This window comes from Cryphonectria parasitica (assembly GCF_011745365.1).
Source record: "Cryphonectria parasitica EP155 unplaced genomic scaffold M406scaffold_4, whole genome shotgun sequence".
In the NCBI taxonomy this organism is placed as follows: domain Eukaryota; kingdom Fungi; phylum Ascomycota; class Sordariomycetes; order Diaporthales; family Cryphonectriaceae; genus Cryphonectria; species Cryphonectria parasitica.
Window position 1 is genome coordinate 2,652,630 of NW_024468912.1, and position 23,673 is coordinate 2,676,302.

At 53.5% G+C, this 23,673-nt stretch overlaps 4 protein-coding genes across 4 annotated transcripts; 2 read left to right on the forward strand and 2 right to left on the reverse strand.

The window, feature by feature from the left end:
- Window positions 1–362: 362 nt before the first annotated feature.
- On the forward strand, window positions 363–6,419 carry M406DRAFT_255190 (uncharacterized protein; the record flags this gene model as incomplete). Its single annotated transcript, XM_040917016.1, has 2 exons — window positions 363–1,039; window positions 1,157–6,419. Coding segments are annotated over 2 exons (5,940 nt in total), but the record flags the coding sequence as incomplete, so codon positions are not given.
- Window positions 6,420–6,652: 233 nt separating this feature from the next.
- M406DRAFT_36875 (uncharacterized protein) lies at window positions 6,653–8,236 on the reverse strand (the record flags this gene model as incomplete). Its single annotated transcript, XM_040924010.1, has 2 exons — window positions 6,653–7,851; window positions 7,915–8,236. The coding sequence occupies 2 exons, from the start codon at window positions 8,234–8,236 to the stop codon at window positions 6,653–6,655; spliced, it is 1,521 nt and encodes a 506-aa protein (XP_040776910.1).
- A 5,632-nt stretch (window positions 8,237–13,868) lies between these two features.
- On the reverse strand, window positions 13,869–15,743 carry M406DRAFT_236884 (uncharacterized protein; the record flags this gene model as incomplete). The annotated part of the gene is made up of 1 exon (XM_040916046.1): window positions 13,869–15,743. A coding segment is annotated over one exon (1,875 nt), but the record flags the coding sequence as incomplete, so codon positions are not given.
- A 3,890-nt stretch (window positions 15,744–19,633) lies between these two features.
- M406DRAFT_276707 (uncharacterized protein) lies at window positions 19,634–22,691 on the forward strand. Its single transcript, XM_040918295.1, has 3 exons — window positions 19,634–21,580; window positions 21,765–22,286; window positions 22,374–22,691. Exons 1-3 carry the CDS (start codon window positions 20,114–20,116, stop codon window positions 22,470–22,472), a joined length of 2,088 nt encoding a protein of 695 aa, XP_040776912.1. The 5' UTR covers window positions 19,634–20,113; the 3' UTR covers window positions 22,473–22,691.
- Window positions 22,692–23,673: the final 982 nt, after the last annotated feature.

Here is a 23,673-nt window from a genome sequence, read left to right on the forward strand (position 1 = left end):
AGTGGAAGCATCTCGAGCCGCAGCCTACACAGAGAACGACCGTCGAACCACCCTCTACCGATTCAGCACGCCTCCATTATGATGCATCCCAAATATTGGGCGAGGAACAGCCTTCTGAGGTCGGAGATGCTAGAACAGGATTTTGTACGGCTCGAGATAGCCCAGATCCACTGGCAGGCGAGCCCACGGCAGCAAGAGTCGAGACACCGCTTAGTCGGAGGGGCAACGTTTCTGCCAGTGTTGCCCGAAAGGCTGCGCCACCTGCAAGCGTACATCCTGTGAGCGCAGGGCCTCAGTATTCACATATAGATACTCGACAGCAGGGGCCGGATGGATCTATCACAACAGCTACACTCTCCACGGGATTTGATGTCCTCGCCGGGACACCTGTCCGAGGACATCGATCACTGAGACCCCGAAAACCGATTCAAGAACACCCGTATCTTCTGGAAAATGCACAGTACAGCCGCTCCATGAAAACACATGGTGTCAAGCCGGTTCGCATCACGATCGAAGAACAAGAGGCGGCCGCCAGACGACGACACGAGAAGGACTCTCAAGATTTTGAATATAACGAGAGTCAGCTGGAATCCGAAGGCCAGGACGCAGAGTCTCAGAGGCACCAAGACAAAAGAAAACAGAGGAAGATCTATGATGATGTGGATGTGGATGAACTGGCGCTATCACCCTCCCCAAAAACCTCGTCACCTCCGAGGCATCTCAGAGCCAGCAGCGAGCAAAGCCCAGGACAGCAGACGAACAACACCAGCATGAGCGAGGACGAGAACTTCCCCGACATCAGCCAGCTTTTTGGGCGGAAAAAGGACACCCTCGTGAGGTCGTACAAGCGACAGGCGCCATCACTGCCTCCATCGTCCAAAAAGCGACTGAGGACCAACAATGCGATCATCACACAAGAGTCTCCCTCACGAAGACATGCCGATGCTTGGGATCTCCCGTCATCCCCTCCCCCTCCTCCACCGACTTCAGCATCCCGCACTGATCACCATCGTTCGCCGACCAGGTCATCTCGTCACCAGTCGCCAGCATCAGGCCTTGCCATCCAACCTTCGTCTCCCAGCCGACAACCAATTCCTCCAATTCTTCATGAGACCATAACCGAACCCATCGACCTCACTGCTTTTGTGTCGGAGAGCGAGCAGGAGGAAGAAGATACCCCTCGACAGGAGGCTTCCAGTTCAGACAGCGATTCTGAACTGGTTCGGAGGACAATGAAGAGGATCAGAGGAGTCCTACCCGCATCCTGGCTAAGACTAGATCAGCAATCCCGCAAGGACAAAACAAAGAGTAACTTGAAGAGACAGAGTCCGTTACTGTCCCCGGATCGGCCGCGTCTAGGGCTCGCTGTGAGAAAGGCCGGAGCAACTCAGCCTGGCGCGTCTACCAAATGTTTCTTAGATGAGCTCATTGATGATTACGACCATGATAACGACGACACACAAGCAAGGGCTGAGCGATTCGGAGAGGATGATGTCCTGGACGCAATCCCGGACCACAGCGAGCTCCTACCTCTGGACGACGGCGCTTCAGTAGTGGAGGAGGACTTCGTCGATTGGATGCTGCCTGGGCAGAAACGGAAGCGCGCTTCCTCGCGCCGACCTCCTCATAAGAGAAAGAAGTCTCGGCAGAAGCTCTTTCACGGCGAGGAACGAAAGCGGTATCGACAACAAAAAATCTCACATTCTGTACAACGCCTGGATCGTCCTTTGACTAACAGTGCCAGACGATCAGAACATAACAGCACCAACCAAGCAGTAGGCCAGGCGGACAGGGCCATCTCGCCCCCTGCACTGAGCATCGCCGACTTTGCTGGTCCCGATGCGCCAAAGTTTATCAGAGTCGCTGCTCGAGCTGCCAGTAAGCGAAGCGATATGGGAAGATCCAAACCCTCAGGCAAAAGTATCAATCTTGGAAATCGCACGGACAACGTGGACGCCCTTTCAGTCTTGAAGGCTTGGAGGATTGGAAAGATCGCACAGACAACCCCGAAAGCACCACGTCCTCCAGTGCAGCAAAAGTTGCCAATCACTAGGCAGGCTCTCAGGCCGCTGTCCGCTAATGTCAGGCGGCAGCCAAAGTCGCAAAGTGGTCTGTCTTTCATACAGCCTCAGAAGTTGACGAGACATGTCCAGACGGATAACAATTTCGCAAGCGCCGAGGAGTCAACCCCCCGTTCTGAAGTCCATTCTGTCAGATTAGTGGACTCAAAGAAGACCGTGTCGCATTCTCGGGATGATCATTTCAGGCCGGCTCAGCTCGAGGCAGATGTGTTGCACGACGAGAGTGACTTCGCCTTCACTGCCAGGAAGAAAATGCTGGATCTTTTGTTTCGCAAGAACCGGCGTGAGGTCCTGGCTCGGACCTTCCACCTACGCCGATCTCCTTCTGACAAGGGATGTGTGTCTGCTGAACCTCCTTCAGAGGCGACCAACAAGTCTGCGTTTGACTTGCTCGAGGTCAGGGTCCAGAGAGACCAGGGGAGAAAGACGAAGACCCCTCGGGCTCGCAAGCTGGTTCTCCCAAGGCGGCTGGACCTGAAAGATCCTCAATTTCAACATGCGAATGACCCTCTTCCGTTCTTCGACGAGCCTACAGCTGCAGAAGCCCCCCAGCCTTTACACCAGGGGCAGAGCAAGGTCACCGGCTTAGGACCTTTCGGAACACAATACACTCAGCACTTCGACATCTTCCCATTACATCAAGATACTTTCTTTCACCGTGATACTATCGTCGGAGCAGGCATTCTGAAAAAAGCTTTGGACTATGGGGTTTCCGATGCAGTCGGAACCACCCGGCCAGCAATATCCTTTGGGTTTTCGAATTATCGGTTCGACTGGGGATGCTGGACCGATAAGGTGTCATCTGAGCTTGGCCTACTCTTCGACTTGCTCATCACCAACATAGAGGAGAGAAGGGGGGATGAGACTCGCTCTGGTGGGCATCAAGCTGTAAAATGTTCAGAACACATCCTCGGCTTCATCCTCGACGCCGTCAGCTTAGATGGAGAGGTAGAAGTACGATGGTTCACGGAACGGGTCTCGGAGCTGCTCCTCAGCTTCCTCCAGCAGACACGACCTTCAACACACGGACGAGGCGCGGACCGCACATTACTCCAGATCAATTCGAGATTTCTCATGTGCGCCCTGGTGGTACTTCGACTCTGCCACGGTACAGTCGAGCTCTCGAGCGGAGTGCTGCAGGCCGAAGACTTGCTGAAACAATTTGCCAAAGTAATCATCGAGCAACTCCAAGAGATCGGTCTTGCCGAGGTCCGCACGACCTATCACGATCTGCAACGTCTTTCCACTCGAGAACGCGGAATCAGAACTGAAAATGTCACTGCAGCTAGTTGGGTCATTGTCATCAAGGTTCTCGGCGCAGCTCATATGCCGCGCGCTGGATTCTGGGATTTGACGGGTTCGATCATGACTGCCAGCGTCCTTCCGACCTCCGACGCCCAGAAACTTGAGGGCTTGTGGTCCGACATGTTCACGCTCCTCCCTCTTGGCGAATTCGATGACATTGGCGTTCTGAGCAAAGGGATGCGGTCTGTGCTTCCGCTTGAGGGCTGGAGCGTGCCGCAGAAACTTTTGAAAGTAGCATTCGAGTGCTACCAGAGCGATCAAAGGCAATCCCCCAGTTTCAACGATTACTGTCGGGCCTTGCTGGGGCGCTGTCACTACTTGATCGATCAATGGGGCTGGCACAAGTGTGTCGGTATTGTTGGTACAATTTTCGACTTCTTTGGGCATCAGAATCTGTCACATTTGAGAAATGAGGAGGTTTACAAATCACCAAGGTTTCTGGAAGAGCTCAGTGATGGACCCTGCCTGTCAGTTGAGCCGGAAGACCGCTGCTTCCATATATTTCTGAAGATATTGGCCGTGGCCATTCAGAATATGAGGCGGAACGGACTCTCCAACGACCTTCGCAACCTCATCACCCGATGCCTACCCAATCACAATCGACAATACTCGAAGGAGCAGACGATCCATTCCCACGACCTTGCTTCCCTACGAAATCATCACGACCTCCTCTGTACCCTTTTCTGGGCTGCTCCTCCCGAGGATCGTCGACCTGTTGATTTGATCGAGAAATTGGTTCAACCCGCCAGTTCCCACAAAGAAGCCTGCCTGATCAACCTGCGGGCATGGAGGCAACTCGCACGATTTGTCGTTTCGTCCGGAGGATCGGTCAATGACTACAGGCCGTTCATGTCATGGCAGAACAATGTGTTTCAACAGATTCTCACCCAATACCTCACAGCTGCTGCTGATGTTCAGGATCAGTTCATGTCCATGGCAAAGGAAGACAGGGGGCGTATCGAGCAGCAGATGCTAGATGGCATTGTTGCTGCAAATCAGGCCGCGGCGAAGGACGTCCTACATTTCAGCATTAGGGCATCTCTGGATGTCGTCAAACACTGTCCTTCCCTGACAGCAGCAACATTTTCGTTCAACGTCAACCAGCTAAACAAAGTCTTCAGTAAGCTGAGCGTGAAAGATGGAGACCTGGACTGGGGCATCGTGCGAGCCTGTGTTGAGACGATCGATGTCTTGGTCAAACAATTGGAGGACCTCTGGTACAAATTGCGGGAGTCAACAAACGATTCGGTTTCGTCACACGGCAGTCGGGAATTTGAGGACGCGGTTGAGTTCCTGGATGACAAGATCGTCCAAGGCTTCTTCGCTGCAGCCTGTCGGGCAATCAACTCGCCAGCGTGCGACATTCCCCCGCACCTTGGCTCTGCTTCCGCCATCGTCGAGAAAGCGATCATTCTGTGTGGTCGAATTACTAGTCTTTTCATTGACGGCGGCAAGAGCCAGCTACGACACTTTTTCTCTCCCGGCAAGTATGGGATCTTCCGAGCCCTCCCTGACGAGCTCGGCCTAGCAGAGAAGAGATTCATTCCTCTTTTTGTGGCTACCCTTCTCGAGAACCACGTCTTCAACTTCTCAAGCATCAGCTGCAGTCACTTCGACATCTGGATCACGTCCCTAGTGAAACCATTTCATGCACTGCGGTATGAAAATCATCTCGCCGAGATTCTCAAGTCGATCGAAGTGGGCTACATCAGGGGAGCAATCATCAAGCCTGGAGCAGCCCCTAATTACAACTCGAATCGAGACCTCTTTGCCTGCGGTGTCGCTTATATGAGAAGGGAGCTGCGTCAAGCGGATATGGCACAGAGGAAAGCACTGCGAGCTGGGTACCAGAGGCTCTTGGAATCGGTCATGCAGCAGATGAAGTCGCATATCAGATCCGTCAAGTTGGGCTCGACCGAGCACCAGGACTACGTCAGTTTCATTCGTGAGATTGTTGGCCTCATTAAGTCACACGGTGCCGAAATTTGCACAGTCGACCCTTTCTACTATCAATTCAGCGCCGAATACTCGCCCACCAAAGAGGATCCTCAGCTGCATACTGCAGGCATTCTTGCTTACGGCCTCAGACTGGGGGAAGGGGAGACGACGGCGGCCCCACAGCTCTTCTACTACCTCTACAACCATTTCAAATCGGCTCTGGCAAACGGCCAGCTCGATGCAGAGCGCAGGATTATCGAGAGTGGAATGAGGGACGACAACATACTCTCATTCGTCATCGGTCGCATGCTGCCTGCGATCATCCAAGCGTCTTCCTCCGCACTCGATATATGGCCACTGCTGCGTGTCTATTCCCAGGCCCTTCTGCAAGTCCTCAACAGATGCTGTCTTCCGAGAGAGATCCCAGAAAGCTGTCTTGACGATGTTGTTTGTCTACTGGACGCCGTAATGGGCTGGATGCAAGATCAGGTTCGGCGAAGTGATGAAGGCACAAGCATGTCACCGGCCCAAATACACGTTCTGAACGAGGTGGTGAGACTATGCAACGCCATACGGCCGAGCTTGATCTGCTGGCTCTTGCTGCCTTCCATGATGGATACGACGCAGAGACTGGAAAGGTGTATTGATGGGATGACTCACTTTGCTAAAAATGCTGCTTCTATTCTCAAGAATTTGCTCGCGTTACGAGGGACCGAGACGACAGTCCGCGACGTGGCTGTGCGATCACTAGTCGCACTGGCAAAGGATGACTCGCCTCCTGCTCACATGGATCCTCACATCAACAGCTTCAAGCAGACTCTGGTGCGCGAGATGCAGGACAGTTGGATCGTCACACCGGATCTGATCACGGTCAGAGTAGCGGTTGCCTCCTCTGCGCATACAGGGACACAGTCGATGCAAGGGGTCAAGAATGATTTGGGCCAGGGACAAGAGGTCTTGTTGAAACTTTATGATGGTGTGAGGGCTTGGACGAGGGAGATGGACCGTGAGGAAGACACCGCCACCAGTCGAAAGCGGCGGCGAAGAAGAACCACGAGACGCTTCAAAGCAATAGTAGAAATAGACATCTTGTGAGCTACCAAAAAGAAGAGAAGAAAGAAAAAAAATCCGTGTTCCCAATAACGGGATCGATCTAGCTTGCATCAACAAAATACTGGTCAACATATGCATGATGGCGAAGCCTTGCACGTAAACGAACTGATTACCCTCACACAGAACGAATTGCAGTTTTTTGGCGGGTCGATGGGGGAGTGTAATAATTTTTTCTTCTTTTGTTTTCTTTTCTGAATTCTTTCGATTCTATTTGTTCAGACAAAGTCAGCTGCTTTACTCCAGCCATCCTCGCCAACGGCTCTAAACTCAACCCCTTCAAAATAGCCAGCATCCTGCCATGCCTTCATCGCCGGACCATCATAGGGACCTTGCACCACACCTCCATCCCTTCCGTCGATCCATCTGTACTCCCACTTTCTCCCGGTCGATGCGGCTGCTGCAGGATCTTCTTGTTGTTCTTCGACGACTGGAGCGGGCGTGGGCTGCATCCAGCGCTCACCGGCCTCGGTCTGCCAGTCTCGTATAAGGACCTCCCTCTCGGTCTCGTAGATATCTGCATATTCCCTGCCGAGGAGCTTATCTGCCGCCTCGGTAATGGAGTTGATGGCCTCCTTGATCTTTGCCTGCTTTGGATCCTCGTGTTCCTCCTTTGTGTGGTCCAGGTCCATGCCTTCCCCCTCCTCGCCGTTCTTCTGCTGATGCTGCTGCTGCTTCTTCTTGAGCTTCCACTTGGGCACCTTCTTCTCCTTGGCCCTGCCCCTGCCCAGCCTCGCCAGCGCCTCGAGCGGCGTCTCCCCGAGCTCGAGATGCAGGATGAGCGACTTGAGCAGGTCCTCGGTCAGCAGGCTGTCCTCCTCCCGCCTCTGCCTCCGCAGCTCAGCCTCGCGCCTCTCGTGTGCCTCGGCCGCCTTCTTCATGTCCTTCTTGCTGACCCCGTCTAGCCATTTGTCATGCACGGCATCTGGGTCGACCGCCTTGCGTATGAAATTGCCAGCCTCGTCAAAGGCGCCCTCTTCCTGCTCCGCCTTCATGTTGAAGGCGTCGATCTTGGGTGCGTTCCTCTTCAGGCCGCCCATGCCGACCTCCTCGTCCACGCCCTCCTCCTGTATCGCCAGCTCCAGGTCCTCCTCGTCGTCGCTGCTGGCGTTGCCCTCGTCCAGCCGCACCGTCCCGCCGCTCCTGCTCGCCTGTTCCTGGCCCTCGATCTTGTCCGCGTCCAGGAAGCGCACCTCCTTTGCCCTCCGGCCGGCGGCACGCGACGTGGTCTTTGGGCCGGCCGGATCATTCGCATCTTCCTCGTCGGGGTCGTCCTCTGCTGCAAACATATCCTCGTCCTCGTCCTCTGCTGCCTCCTCCCCCCCAGGCCCGTCCCCACCATCCCGCAGGCGCTTGTCGTAATTGTCCAGCTGGTCCGCGATGTCAATCTCAACGTCGGCCACGTCCAGATCGTTGTCTCGGCTACCGTCACCACCACCACCACCACTGCCTTTCCCACGCGACTTCCTGGCCGCAGCACGATCTTTGAACGTCTCATTGTCTGAGTCGCTGTCGTACCCATCGATATTCACCGCGCCGCGTTTCGTAGCACCGGCGCCCTTGCCAATGACGTCCGCCTCCAGGACCGCATCGTTGTCTTCGTCCTCGTCCTCCGCGTCGGGCGCGAGGGCGGAGGGGTTTCGTACGTCAAACTTGACCTTCTTTGGTGCGGAGGGCCCGTCTTGTGCGTCGTCGTGGCCGGTGGAGGAAGAGGTGGTGGTCGTGGATCGCTCGCCGTGATGTGCGCGGGCGAAGGACTCGCCGGCGCGTTTGGGGCGCGCGGCCGAGAAGCGGGAGGACATGACGTGCGCGACTGTATTTTATCGCTGTCTTTCCCCTTCTTTCCGTCCCTGTTCTGTTTGTCTTGTGGTGTTGTTTTCGAGAGGACGAAGAGGAGGAGGAGGAGGAGGAGGAGGAGGGCGATGATTAACGCATGCAGAATGAGCTCGGGCGTCGTCGTGTGGAAAGTTCAAGGGTGTCGTCGCCTCTTTTGAATTTTAGGTTGGACGCGGTAGGATGCAGCACCCCCTACAGCAGGAGCTTCAGCGGCGTGAGCGGGTAGCTTATGCGGGGAGAGGAGGGGCGGGCGTCACATCCCTGGGAGCCAGCAATACGCGGGCCCTAGCCTTGGAGCACCCCAACCCCTGTCCCAGGTCATCCTTCAAAGCCTATTGTACGTACTGTAACACAGTACAACACGCCAACGTCAGCCGGGGGCCCTGAATCAGTAGTGATCACACAGTACTTGAATCACACGGTACCGGTGCAAACAGTACTTCTGTTTTCAACCCTTTAGAACAACAGGTCTCACACATGTCCAGACCTCATGCTTCTTGAGTAGATTGACATGGTGTTTCGAAGATTGATTGTATTGACTGGTGACATTCTCAGTACAATGCAAATAAGCACGCGCTGTCCATAAGCGTCGTCGGGATATCATCATAGCCATCTGTATTTCAGTGAAGCCTGTCGTGTCCCCGCTCTTGTGCAGACCCTCCAAACATCCTCATATAGACAGGCGTACGCCTATTATTGCCTTTTGATATTTTTTGGAGAGAGATTTTCTGCTTTGTCTTCATCTTCGTCTTCGTTTTCCCTTCTTCTGCTGTACGTTTCGTAGAATGTAATACGTGCTCTGCCCCGAATCAACCTCTGTCATAGCCTCCTCCTCCTCCACTTCCTCTCGTTTTCAACTTTTGATCATCTCCTTAGTCCTTTGGCGGGACTACTTCGGCTCTCCAGTCGACATGCTCCCGGTCGGCTACCCGAGCCATGACTGCCAAGGTATCGGCAGCAGCCTTGTATGGTGACGTCCATGGCCCCATGACGGGCGTCTTGAGCCTCTCGTCCGCCAATTTATTCCGGAACCGCTCGGCCTCGGACCACACAACAAACTGATGGTTCACGTTCCGCAGCAGTATCTTCTGGCTGCCCTCGTCCAGCTTAAACTCGCGCGATGCGTTGCTATTGAACGCGTACACCTTTAGGATCTCGTTGATGAGGATCCCGTTGAGCTGCACCGCCAGCGTGTGCAACGGGAGCGAGTGGTATGTCATGTGCCGGAGCTCTCTCAGGTGGGCCTCCAGCGAGAGCCAGGCCTTTTCGTCCACATGCGTCCTGCTCAGCTCACACGCCTGGTTCTGGGACCGGAACGCGATGAAGTAGGCCAGGATCATCTCCATGGTCAGCATGACAGGGCGGTAGTCCTCGGCGGCCATGCGCTCTCCGTTGGCCGTGGTGCCATTGGGCTGCTTGTGCCTCTCCTTGTCCCGCTCCTGCTTCTCCTTGTCGCGCTCGCGCTTGAGGTTCCTCCCCAGGACCGACATAGCCCCATGGCGGCGCATGAGCGTCTCCCGGTCCTTGGCCGTGCTGGCGCGCGGAGGACCAGACTCTGCTGCAGCACTGGGCGTCTGGGCGACGCGTCCGCCGGGGGTTAGGTTCTGTGAGCTGCCAGAAGGAACCTGAGAGACGGTTGCTGGTGGGTTAGGTGGTGTGTAGGGTGCCTTGACGGCGGCGGGCGTGTCGGGGGCCTTGCTGGTGGGTCGCTTCGCTGCTATGGACGGTGGCGCCTCGGTGGGCGCCTCGGTGGGACGTGGCTTCTTCTTTGCTGGCGGCGGTGCGGCCTCGACACTCGCCGATCTGTCCTTCCTGTTCTTAGAGGGAAGGGCGAGCAGCCTCCTTACTGTAGGCCGCAGCGTCTTTCTGATTTTCAGCGTGACAATAAGACTCTTGGGCCTGCCCTCCTCAGTGCCGCCCTCCCGTGTCTTCTCTTTGCGCGTGCTCTTTGTGCCCTCGACAGCCTGACCCGGCTCGCCCTTGATAGCCACCTTCTCAAGCCGCAGAAGCTCGTCCTCAACCATGGGAGGGAGCGTGGGCGACAGGAGCGCTGGCAGCTCCGGCATCGCAGGCTGCTTCTTTCTCACTGTCGCCTCCGGCTTGGGAGCTTTCGTCTGCGCCTTGCCGCCCGAGGGGTTCTCTTTCGGCCTCTTCTTTGGACTGTCGGTCTCCAGCTCATCGTCGATCGCGGGGTGTCGGAGGGGCGACAACAAAGGAGGGACGAGGTGCTTCCCGGAGCTGTCAGGTTTCCGAGGAAGCGGGTTGGACTGTGACGAGCTCGAGGTCTTGGTCCCGTTCACCGTGATCCTGGGCGACACCGCTCGGTCCCTCTCCCTGGAGCTCCCTGAGGCGGCGCGACCACCTGGGGTCAGCTGAGAGCCTCCTGATCTCCCTTCCTTACTACTCGAGGCCTTGTCGTGCGCGGAGGAGCTATGTGGGGTCTCTGGTCGTGGTGGCCTGCGCGGCAGGTCCTCGCTCGGTCTCGCCTTTTTGTGCGGCCTGGCACTGTCGTCTGGGTCCAATGGGCGCTTCTTGCTCTCGGGCGGGCTCGGCGCGTCTCTCGAGGTTGGTTTAGACGCTGAGTACCTAGACCTGTGTGTGTAAAAGAGGGGAGGGAGAGCAGCCGGTTAGCAAACGACCTGCTGACCGCTACATATCTAGCTCTGCGCATACCTTTCTGTGTCCCCGTTCGCCCGTTGCGCCTTGCCCGACTGCTGGGATCCGGCCTCCCTCGAACTGTCGTATTCCTTGCGCATAGTTTCCTTATCCAACCTTACTGCATCGCCCGTGTGGCTCTTCTCGTTCGGTCTTCCAGGGACGCCGTTCTCAATGGGGGAGTTGGACGAGTGGGAGACCTGCTTCGCCTTCTTGTAATCCTTAATGGACATCTTGGTCATCTTCTTGGGCGTGGCTGAGGGAAGAGGGGTGGTAGGAGAGGTCTCAGGCTCGTCGCAGATGTCGAAATAGGGTCTGGTCAGGAGGACGCCACGGTCTGCGTCCGATAGGAAGGTAGAGTACTGTAATGGCGTCTGGTGTTGCCAGTAGTTTGGTGGCACTACGTATTTGCGATCAGGGTAGAGCGACAAGTGGTGTGGACGCTCTGGTAGTAGACTCTTGACGACGGATCTGATTCTATCCGCCGTAGTCTCCATCTTGCGATGTGCTTCATGAAAGAAGAATGGTCGCAAAGACGGGCCTCGCCAGACTGGGGGGCGTCCGCTGAGGGGAGGGGAAGGGGGGAGGAGAGGGGCGAGGGCGGACAACAGACTAAGAGGCGGCTGCTAGGAGAATGGTGGTGACGAGGTTGGTGGTGGTGGTGGTGGTGGAGTTGGTAACCTTGATGGCATGGGTCGGTCGCGAAGCGCGGTCGGATGTTGACTTTGGTGCTTCTGGACGGTTCGTCGCAGATAGCGCGCGTAGCTTCAGAGGGCACGAGGCCAGCAGACTGGTCTCCGAAACGACCCGCGATCGAGATAGGTGATGGAGGTTCAGTCGGAGAAAGGGAGGTTTGAGGTCGGTCGAGATCTGTGGGAGACAACAAAGAGGGTCAGAACAGACAATCGCGAAGGGAAGCCCAGGCAGTCTGGGTAGGTCAGCATTATCGTGATCACGTCAATACAGCCAGACCCCCAATTGCGCCTAGGGACAATGATACACAGCAAACAGCCACCTCGGCACTCGAACCCACCCGAAATGACCAGGGCCAGGGAGGAAAAAGTAAGAGTGTAGCAAGGTTGAGCAGGAAGAGGGGGGAAGAATAAATTGGGCTGGCTTACCTCGACCTTGACAACGCGCTGACGGTACAGGTATCGCGCCCGTCTCGTAGTGTACTAGTGGATTGTTGTTGGTGTAATTAGGTGGTTTTCGTCTACCCTTTTTCTCTGCTGGCTGCTGTTGGGTCAGGGACTTGGGGGGGGGGGGAGAAAGTGGTGAGGGAGCTTGCTATGGTCCCCCCGATCAGCGCCAGGATCAGGACCCAGAACCAAGCACTGCTGGCGCTGCTGTTGCTGGCGCTGCTGGTGCTGCTGGCGCCCACCTACATCAGGTGCCGGCTTGTATCAATCCGCAGTAACGCTCGCGTAGTCGGTGCCGCCCTGCTCCACCATCGACGGCACCCTCCCCGGTCCCCACTGTTCCTGACAGCGATATGTGGGCAAAGGAGTAGTTTTGTCGATGCGCCCTGCGAGCCGGCTGTGGCGCATTTGTTCTTGAAGTCGTGTGTGTTGTGTACGTGTGTGAAGTAACGGGATGAGGTTGAGGTGGTGCGATGAGGTGCGATGGGAATCTTCAATGTGTGATGTGAACGAAATGCGAGGGCGGGAGGTAATTTAAGAACAGGGTTGAAAAGTCCCTGCTTCTTTCTTTCGCTCTCACCTTCTCCTTTCACCGGGAAAGACTTGTGTCTGAGGGATTAGGCAGGCCGATGTATGCAAGTACTAGGCTCTATACTAAGTAGTACAAGCACTGCTGTTAGTACTTGACGATACTGTAGTAGTGCAATTGCGGCCTAGGAGAACCTGGCATGTGGCTGTGGCTGAGGCTGAAGTGGGCTAGTGTTAGGGAGCCTATCAAGACCTGAAAGGGCACATGGGAACACTAAGAGCCAGGGCCTCATGAGAGACCTCAGATACTGGAGGAAGGGGGCGAGGGGTTTCTTTGTACATAGTCTCTCTTCTCCGGTAGGCTGTCTGCATAGTACTAGTACAAAACATACCATGAGCAGCCCATGTCCAGACGCCATCTGTCACATCGAAATCTCCGTCAACCCTTTATCACTATGTACAGTAGGTCAAATAGTAAGAGTAGGTTTTACTGAGGGATACCGAAAAAAAAAAAAAAAAAAAAAAAAAAAAAAAGGCCTACATTTGGTCGATACACCATAAGCATCTATTGTTCATTACTGTGTACATATCCTGACTCTCCTCCCGCAGCGGGAAATTACAATTGCATACACTTACAAAATCACGAGTCATTTATATGAGTATATTATAGTTCAATTATGTAAACACATTTTCCACTCTCCTGCGCTGAAATGGCTGGCGGGCACGACAAACCCGCCTCGTCTCTTTTCTTCATCCCCCTCCCGGGGGGACCTCTCTCAGCACCAGCACAAAGAATCCATGAAATTCGAATCAACATAGTCTCTTTGTTATCATTCTTGATGTGCTTCCCTGCATCTACAGTCTCCTAATCAGAGAGCACTTTCACTCCGTGAAAACCCTAGACCATTTCTAATTTTCCCTCTGATCTTCGCCAGAATCAAGCTCGTAATTATTACTCTGGGGTATTGAGGGCCCTCAAACTCCTTCAAATGTCTGAAACGCCGGCGCCCTTGTCCTTGAAATAAAAACACACTGAAATAGTCACCGTCACTGACCCTAAACCTCCCCAGAAAAACAAACACACATTATGAATCATTGGAAACAAGGCCTTGACTTGAACGCCGTCAGAATCTAATCCATCTGCAAACGCCATATCCTAGTAATAAAACCCTCGTGCCTCGACCTTGGTGCCTTGATGTTTGTTCTTTATCGATAGCAGCAGAGAAAAACGAGGAAACAATTGAGCAAAAAAAGAAAGAAGAAAAAAAAGGCACCATCACCAAGCGTAGGTGTCTGATTCGTCGTCCACATCTCGGTCCGAAGCCCACTCGGCATCATCCGACTCGCGGGTGTCATCATCGAGGAAATCTTCTGCGCCCCACTGAAACTCTCGTGGTTTTTGGTTGTCAAATCGTATGTTGACGACATCACAGAGGCCGTGCACGGATGAGGTGTCCTCCTCCTCCTCGCTTAAGACAGGCGAGGCTGGAGGACTTGACATGATAATCGGCTCTTGCTGCAGTTCGTCTTGTTCATCATCCGCGGACTCCTCCGATGATAGATCGAGATCCTCGTCGGTGTCAGGGTCTCGATAAGAGATGTTGGCCCGCTTGGACGTCCTTAGATCTCGGGTGGTCTGTGTATAGGAGCGCTGACGTTTGCGCTTGTTGTCCTTGTTCTCGGTAGGTGTTTGAAGGGGAGGAGGCGGAGGGGGTAGTGATGGGGCTGGCGCAAAGTCGTTGTTGGATGCAATGCGTGTGCTGCGGCGTATTGGGGAGGTGTCGAAATCGTCGGCCTTCACAGGCTGTGATTGCTGCTCGCTCGGCTGGGCTCCGTCTAGCGGCCACTGAACGAGGGAATGGTACGCCCGAGGCTTCTGCGTCTTGCGCAGGAAGACCTTCTTCAGGATCCGCACCCACTTGTCGCGGAACTCAGACCGCTGTCGCCAGGGAACATCCAGCATGGCCTTGACAGCGAGGTGCCTCAGATTGGACAGATTCGGAGCCTGGTCCACGAAGCTTTGGAAGAACATCTCGGCCGTATCCGCATCCCACTTGGCAAGCTGTTCGAGGTCTATGATCTCGATCGTCTGGGGCCACACCGGGACGTCCTCGACATTGAGGAGGGTATCGTAAATCGGATCCGAATCCTTGTAGTATTCGTGGTGATTGTATGTGAGGAGATCCATAGACAGCTCCTGCAGCCCGGGGCAGCACTGGCCCAATATCGGCAGGAAGGACAGGTTGAGTGACTGGTTGTGGTGAAGCGTCAAGCGGCGCAGTGGCCGCCCATGGCTCGCCAGGTACTCGGACAGCATGTCAGCCGTCAGCTCCCAGCAGTTGACGATCTCAAGGTGCTCGATCGTCTTGGGAAGCAGAGATAGGAACTGGCCGTCCACCACAGTCGACGACTCCATGACCAGGTGTTTGAGGCCGGCGACGGGAGCCAGCGCCGCGGCGACCAGGCTGATATAGTTCTTGTCTTGTTCGAAGACCTCGGCATCGCTAGGGTCTTTGTTATCTCTCAAGGAAGGTACCTGAAAATTGACAAACGAAAGCTTGCGCAGCTGAGAGAAGACCTTCCACGAGTGCATTGTCGACAACTCCTCGAGCAGGCCGGGACCCATCATCCTCTCGCTCCACTTCCACGACTTCAGACGGACAGCGGCGTGTCCATCGCCCGCGGTGCTGAGGGCGGTGAGCAGCTCTGGCGCGTAGGTCCACTTCTTGCTGTTGAAGTCGAGTTTTCGGTAAGGAGGCAGATCGAAGTCGTGGTACAGCTCAACATGAGACAGGTTGGGGAGAGATAGGATGAGCTCTGCGACATCGAAGGTGCGCGTTTGCGAGTGTGGGAGCGAAGAGACCTCGACAACCAGCGACTCGATCATGGTCCGCCTGTGGTCCTGACGGGCCAGCGCAGCATCAGGGTCTGCAGCAAGCTCGCGGATGAGGCTGGCGAACTTGTTTCCCATATTCATGGAGATGACTTGCGGCATAGGACATTTGTACAAGGCCTTCAAGGCAGGGCCTAGAAATGCCTTGCACGTGAGGCCGGCCGCGAGCAGCCAGCGGACGTCCGTCCGGGTGTCGGCAGGGTAGGCGGCATGCTCGAAAATCTGGACCAGGATGGTCCATTCGAGTGACTGCCAGGGTGGGATGACACCAGATGTGGGCCATGCTGGCTTTTGGTCGCGTGTTGGTGATCTTTTCCTTGCGCTACCGAACTTGAAGGGACGTCTCTTTTTTGGTGTCGTCGGGGCGCCTGCATCCCGTGAGGACTGGGCCGTCCGGCCAGGACGCCGACGAGACCCTTGTGCTGTGGAGGCACCAGGACGGTGTCGTCGCTCCCTGGTGGAGGCGACAGTCTGCACGGTCTGTGATTGACGGGGCCGTGTGAAGATGCCATCAGAGCCATCTGACAATGAGTCCTCGTCGGTGGTATCTGGATCGTCGACAGTCGAGTCCTCGGAGTCGGTGTCGCCATTCAAAAGCCGCGTGGCGCTCCGTGTAACGCGGCCAGCCGGGCTCGGAGCAGGCAGCCGGGTCGAAGGCCCATCGTGGCTGGTGGTGGTGGCTGCTCCCCGGCGGGGGTTGCGGCGGGGCATAGCGACGACCCCTGCAAGGCCCGTTTGACTCATGTCGTCGGCGAGGTCAACAGGCGGGATAGCACATGGGGGCTGGGGCCGCGAAGTTGTGTGTGAAAGTGTGTGACTGTTGAGGGAAGGAGGATTGGCAGCTGCAGGCGAATCAACATGCCGCGGCCGCAGGGACGGCGGGAAAAAAGAAGAAAAAAGAACAATAAGGGCCCGCAAAGGATAGCAGTGGTACTGTTACAGTTTGCACTAGGTCGGTGTGTACGGGAATGCCCGGAGTGTCCGATGCAGGATGAGCTGAAGGTGATGAGTGAGACCGAGGGAAGGCAAATTGGAGCGACCAGAAGAATGCGACCTTCAGTGCAGCAGCCAGTGACGAGCATATGTGTGGGGGCCAGGATACTGGTACAGTGCTAGTGGTGGTCCGTGCGCACACGGGAGACTTACCAACCCTGGTACCTACGTGTGAGTACATACCATAGTAGTACCTTCGTACCTCCAAACCGCTAAGCATACCTAGGTAAGTACTTACTCGGCGCGTTATTGAAGCCACCGGCCCGCATCCTTACGACTTCTCCCATACCAACTCCAACAACTGCACCCCCCTGGCGTGATTCTTAGCAATATATCTGTATGATATGGAGCTGTAGAGGCTCGATGAGTTTAAGGCTGTGTTTCGTATTGAAGACGAGCCTTCCAGTCTCCACAACTTTTTGAGGCCAGGGCTGATCCTTCGTGCCACAACACCTCCAAGGCGTTACTGCCAGGTGATGGTCGATAACAGATGTGATTACATGAACACTGTGTCTGGAATCAGTCATCACATCAAAAGATACCAAATATGAGCTTCGCCTCAACCCCTGGTGTGGTTCGTGTATGGCTCGAGACGAGGACTGCATAACCCGCGACTGGTTGCAGCGTCTCAGCCTTCCCAACGTGTCCAAGTGCGTGTGCGTTCATTTCCCACCATCAAGCTTGCCATCTAGATGAAGCAGTCTTCATACAATTCCTATGAGCTCGAACTATAAGTGCAGTGAAGATAGTTATGGACTTAAAAGCCAGCAGAGACGCCTCGAAGACTAAACGAGCAGCATTCCTTGCGATACTTGATCAAATATCAGCAAGAACAGCCGTTGGGCGGGGCGAGCCTCACTCTCTGATCAGAAGACGGCTTTGGGTAATGCTTCTAAGCACCCATCTTGAGAAATATTCGAAAGCGCGAGGAAATGGATAAGCGAGTATGTGAATATTGTGTATGCATTCTAAAGAAGGGTACATGCCTGAAATATAATTGATTCTAGCGTGCAGGCCTTTCGCTTCCTGCTACAACCATCCGCCAAGCATATCTCACAAGAGATCGTTGAACGCGAATTACATGTGACCTCCAAATCAGATGCCAAGTAATTATCAAATGAGTGAGTCTTCAGCCATGGCAAGTAGATGATCAGGGCTAAATTCAAGGTTGAGGTTGAGCAGTCAGGCCTGGAATGTCGGGGTTGTTGCGGGTTAGGGTCAAGATCGAGCCTCGTCACTGCGGCTGTCCGGTGTTTGCCCAAGGCTCAGTGCAAGTAGTTTGACAGCATGAGAAATTCGCGAGGCTTTCACCGAACCAAAGCATGAAATCTTTGGGTTTCTCGTCAAAATGTTGACGTACGTCGTGAGCGGCTGATTCTTGAGGGCTATGACAGCGTGCAAGCGCCAGTCAATCGAGATTGCTCATGTTTGTTAGGTCCGAAAGCCTTGATGATACGCCCCCACTCCCCACTCTCAAATTCGCCGAATAGGCAGCTTGCTATAGCAACAATTGAAAACATTGGGAAAGAGTGTCAGCCACAGCATGACTTACACCGTTGTTTTTATGGGACCATAAAAATATAAAAAAACAGAGTACATCGTTGAGTTGCCACGTCAAGAGCCCCCCTATCTCCCATCCTAAATATCGCCAGCTGCACGTGACATACTGAAAGAGCCGGATTGAAGATTGCCTCCCGACTCAGAAGAAAACTGCCTTTGGTCAAGTAACCAGGTCTGTTTATATATAGTCTACAAAATGACCGGAAGATCTGAATCGCCTTGATTAATGATGTATGCCTGTCTACATGACGCAAACCCACACTGCATGCTGCAGCAATTAAAAGGTTTCATGTGGTAAGGCTGTCTGTTTGTCAATAACAATCTGCGGACGCAATCAGTTGTTCAACGAGATCAGCATTAAAGAATCTGAAGTCAAGGCAGCTATTATACCTGATGATAATGCAAGTAATCAAATGTAATGCCCCCAAGAGATTCTATTTCGCATCACTTATATATATATATTTCACACTTGACGCAGGTGATACTGCCAAGAAGCTGGACTATCACAAGTATCTTCAAAGGTGTCGATTTTCAAAGCACTATTATACATGGTCTAGGCCAGCTTGAGATAATATGATAATTTGACCATTAAGGTAGACTCCAACATCTTTATACAGACAGAGCATATGTCAGAATTCCGGGCAAAGATGATTCTTTAGTCCTAGCTCCTCTTATACACAGGGAGTGTTGATGTGCTGCACAAGGCTGATGGACCGGGATCACCCAGCCTGCTATTGGTTGAGATTGGTGCTTCGGGCACTTTGGTTGGAGTTCGTGCACGATACGACTCATGCTGAGATGGTCGGGTCATGCGGATTCTCAAGTACTTCCTCTAGTATATTGGTCAGTGTGATATTTGCTGACTGGCTGAGTTTATGACTGGAAACATTCCTGAGGAGGTGCTTCAGCAATGACTAGTACTCTGAAGTGGTACATTCAGTTTGAGACTGTTACATGAACTGAAATGGATTATTAACATCTAATTACAACTTACCTCAATGTTTAAGTCTGTATGGCATTCATTTATATTCACTTTTCGATTACCTATATGTTTTATAATGATTAGAACAACCTGCAGCTCATGGTTCTCCTCATGCGCAAATTGCACGAGACAGGAAGCCGTACTCCGTGGTTATTGGTGAATCTTCAGTCGAGATATAATCATGGGAGACAGAGTTACTTTCCGGGATCTGGAGAATTAATTATTGATACATGAGTGATAGCTAGCAGGGATATTCTATTTGACCTTGACCTAGTCTTTTCTTCTTCTTTTTCTGACATCAGAAGACACTCTGTTAAGACACGCAAGCTTCACAGTCGTGGGGGTTTTAAGGACGAGGCGAGCAGTCACATAGCTTCCTTTTGGGCCGAGTTAGTGGGAGACATCAGCCCCAAGCTAAACAGTATGAGGTACCCCGGGTACCTCTTACCATGCTGAGGGGATGCACCTAGCTGCGTGTAATTGGTCCGGCCTGTGGGCCCCAAATTGGACAGGGGTGGTCTTGGGCCGTATCAGCAGGGGGGCGCACTGCGCAGGGTGTCGCGATGGGACATTGAATTCTTTCAAGATTACAGGAAACTCGGGCGCGTCGTGATGACCTTTTTCTAACCCACCTCACACCACCTTCCAGGCCCCCTCAAAAGGGCCAGTCCTGCCCAGAACCTTGCCTCCTTTGTACCATTCCCACTTCCATGGGCTTGTACTGATGAAATCCAGTCTGGCGCGCCCTGGGTTGATGATGGAAATTTCAGTGGTTTGTTTATAATCCGGTCCAGTCCTTTCTCAACCACCACCTACCACCCTCACCACTACGACAGACAACGGGCTCTGTCCACCTTGGCAGCACTGAGAGACAGTAGAGCTAGGACATCGACCTCTCGGTTCTAGACAAGGTCCAGCTCATACGTATTTTTCTTCAGGAAGTGGCCTATTCTGACAGCAAAGCTTCTTTGTCTCTCTCTTTCCTCCTTCCCAGCCGCCGGTCTTTTGGCATCAACGAGGACAATCAGAAAACTATATTGAGCGACGTATTTGCTCCCTCAGGGGGCTCCTCAGTACTCTCGCTTGATCGACCATGACAAAATCCTATCCACGCCGCCAGACTCTTCCTTTCCTTCATCGGAATTGGATAAGTTCCGTCAATTTCCACGACGGTCATGCCAAACTCACCAACGGCGACGATGAACACTACCTGCGCCCAGCAAAGCGGCGTAGATTCATGGAGAGCTCCCCTGATTCCGGCATCGTGCCGGATATAGACGGCTTGGTGCTTCACGATGGCCCTGTCAATGTCCAGCCGGTCATGGAGATCAATGTCCTCAAGATCTCTCACAAGGACTCGGCACGTGCCAAACCAAATGGGCACGTCTCATCATCAACAGACAAGGACATGATGACGAGGGCTCGCTGCAAGATCACCATCACCACCCCCGCACGAACGACTGGCGACGCGCAGGTGCTCTACTGTGATAGCCAGATCTGCAGTATCAGGACTTCACAAAATCCCGCCGGCATCACTCAGATGGCCAGGGTGTACTTGGCGCACCCCTTCACCGTGCCCGAAGAGAAGATCTACGTAGAGCGAGACGAGGATACGGTCTTCGATCTTGCAGACAGGTACGGGGTGAAGGTGGAGCTCCAGTCGGCTGGTGATCAGAACTGGCCTCCGCTCGATCTGCTCAATTCGTCTCTGGGCGACGATCTATCAGTTCCACGCCACTGGATCCTCGAGGCCGAGGTGTCCAATTTTCTGGATCGAGGGAGACGCTTGGGTGCCTTGAGATTGCGCACAGGTCCTACAGTGTGCACCAATATCGACTTCCTTCTGGATATCGATGTGAGGTGGACAAATGCATTACCAGACAAACACCACCTGACCAACGGCCAGGATAGAAGTTATTTGGCTCCGGTCGCGGGTTTCCATCAATCAGAAGAGCACATGCCCCTCACCAATGGCCATGCTAATGGTCATTTTACGAACGGATTTGCGCATCCAATGGATGATGACCTGGAGGAGGACGCAGAAGGCGAACTCACGCCGAGTCGCTCGTTGAGGGCCAGAGGGAGTAAAAACTATAACCTCAAGGATCTGAGCGCCAAGGCACAGGGAAGGCAGCCTCGAAAGCGCTCTAAATATGCAGACAAGAAAGACGACTCGGAACACGTCCTGTATCGCCTCCCCAAAGAAGCCGTCCCAGTGAGGGAATTGGTTGTGGACGGCTTTTCGTGTTGCGTCTGCCACGCAGCACACCAGTCCTTGGCCCAACTTCGAGCGCACCTTTTCAGCCACGCGCAGTACAACTTTGACGTCGTCATCTCTAATCCCGGAAAGCCTGGTATTCAGCTCGACGTCTCATGCGTCGCTGAGAACTCAGGCATCTTGTTGCGCCCCAAGGTATACCAGCTGGGCAGACCTGTAAAGCCATTCGACCTGGATAAGTACGTCGAAGGAGATGACTCCTGGGCAACGTCTCGATTGGGGCCCAACAACAACGAAAGCCCAGTCGCCGTAAAGCGAAAGACCTCTCAGCCCAGGCCTGTAGTGAGGCCAATTCAGGTAAGCATTTCTGTCTGGCACACCCGGCCCCCTCTTTGCATCCTTATTCTCTTCTTTCCTTTAAACGTATACATATGTGAAGAATAAGGATTTAAGTTGGGATTCACACCATGATTCTGACCCGATGTTCTAGAAAACTGGTGGTCGCCGCAGTAAGGAGATCATTAAGGAGAAGGTCTTGGTTCCGCAGACGGTCCAGCCTCTGTTCGATCCTCTGAGCAAGATGAAATTGGTTGCTGGCACGGAGGTTCGACCAACAGTGGCTGATGACAGCTGGCTCATTCAAAAACATCGTGACATTGTGCAGGATTTCTGCGACGTTGATGCGGCTGAAAAGGAGTACATCAAGGAATGGGATGCATTCATTCAGAAGAAACGGATCGTCTCGGAAGCTTTCATCGGGCGAGCCGTGGTGGAATTCGTTAATGAGAAGGTTGCCTGGCTTTTGGAGTCGAGCTCTCGTACTCGAGAGTTTGGAAAACACCTAACTGTGCTCATTGCACGAGGGCTCGAGGAGGACAGCATCAAGCTGGTACAGGCACGCCTCCAGGAGGCTCGGATTCAAAAGTCCTCAGCCGAGAAGCAACCAGCCCCGGAGCCGCCGAAGGAGGAGAAGCCGAGAAAGTCCAAGGGCTGTACGGTCTGTGGGAAGCCTGTCCGTGGACCGGGAATGCTGATTTGCGCGAACGAGGTGCGTTTTTTCCTCTATTTTCTCCCACCGGTGGCTTCTGAGACGCGCTGGAAAGGTTATGTGACTAACTTCTTGAACCCGGAACAGCACTGCAAGGAACCCTTCTACCACGATGACTGCATACGAGAGGTAGCGCAGATGGCAGTGGAGCATCCGCATTGGCGATGCAACAACTGTATGAAATAGGGCGATTCCTTGAGGGATTGAGGATCAGGCATAGAATTCTCGTCAGCCGACTGATTTGTTATTATCAACTAATTACTCGGAGCATTCTTGCTCGGTGTCACTGGGGTTTACTTTGATGTGAAAGGAGGCAACAATGGCAAATTTGACACAAACATATTCAGCAAAGATGCTGTAGTGTCGACGGCAACATTTATCAAATCTAATATGGTTGAGATCTTCATCACTCTGTGCTGCCATGACTTCGTGCAGCTCCCAGTCCACATTTCATCTTCTTTCTCAGCGATTAAGTAAACACACAAGTGAGGTTCCAAAATCAGTTTCAGAACCGTATTCCGTAGCGAAAGCCCGAGTGCTTGTTACTGGTTCTAAACATTCGACATCACTCGCCACAGAGGGGGAACACAGGGGGAGAGGGTGTGCGGTTCTGAACCCGACTTTATAACATTTAGTACCACCATCACGCTCAGCGAACTTGCCTCTCCACTTTCCCCATTTGCGATTAATCAGTCATTCATTCCCCGTCATTTTCTCTCAGACTAGACCGATGCTGCCGAAGAAACTTTTGCCCGCCACAAGCCTCGCTTGCTGTGGTCTCATGTTGCTTCTCTTATTCTATCAGGCATAGGCAGAGCCGGGTGAAGAAAGCTTGCGCTATTGTACTTCAAGAGAATGATTAGAACCATCCGTTAGTTTTGTCAATCTTCTTACCCCTTTCTTATAGTGGTCATTTGTCCTGCGAGACGGGCCTATCTGGGCTGCTGGGACCAAGAGCTAGGACTCGTGCATGCATGTCACATCGCCAGGGCCTATACGTTATCAATGCTTTCTTTTCATTCTTTTTAGATATACAAACCCAGAAAACCCTTACTCATGAGGTATGAATTCCTTATTTCTGCTGTCCTTTTATTGATTGATTCACGTGAGCAAGCATAAACTGCAAATTTGACATGGCTCGTTCTCCTACACTGGGCAGCTTTCAAAGCTGGCTTTCGACTATTATTGATCCACAGTACGCCCTTTTGCGACCTCTGGAAGACATTTGGCTCGGATCAGATCATACTACCTAAGATACTCAGATAAGTAGGGAGATGGAAAGATATAATTACCCTTTGCCTGTAGTGCACACAAAATATTCTGTACATATGCGAGATAAAGGTGAATTCTCGTCAAGCCACTTGGAGATCAACACTACGGAGCAACG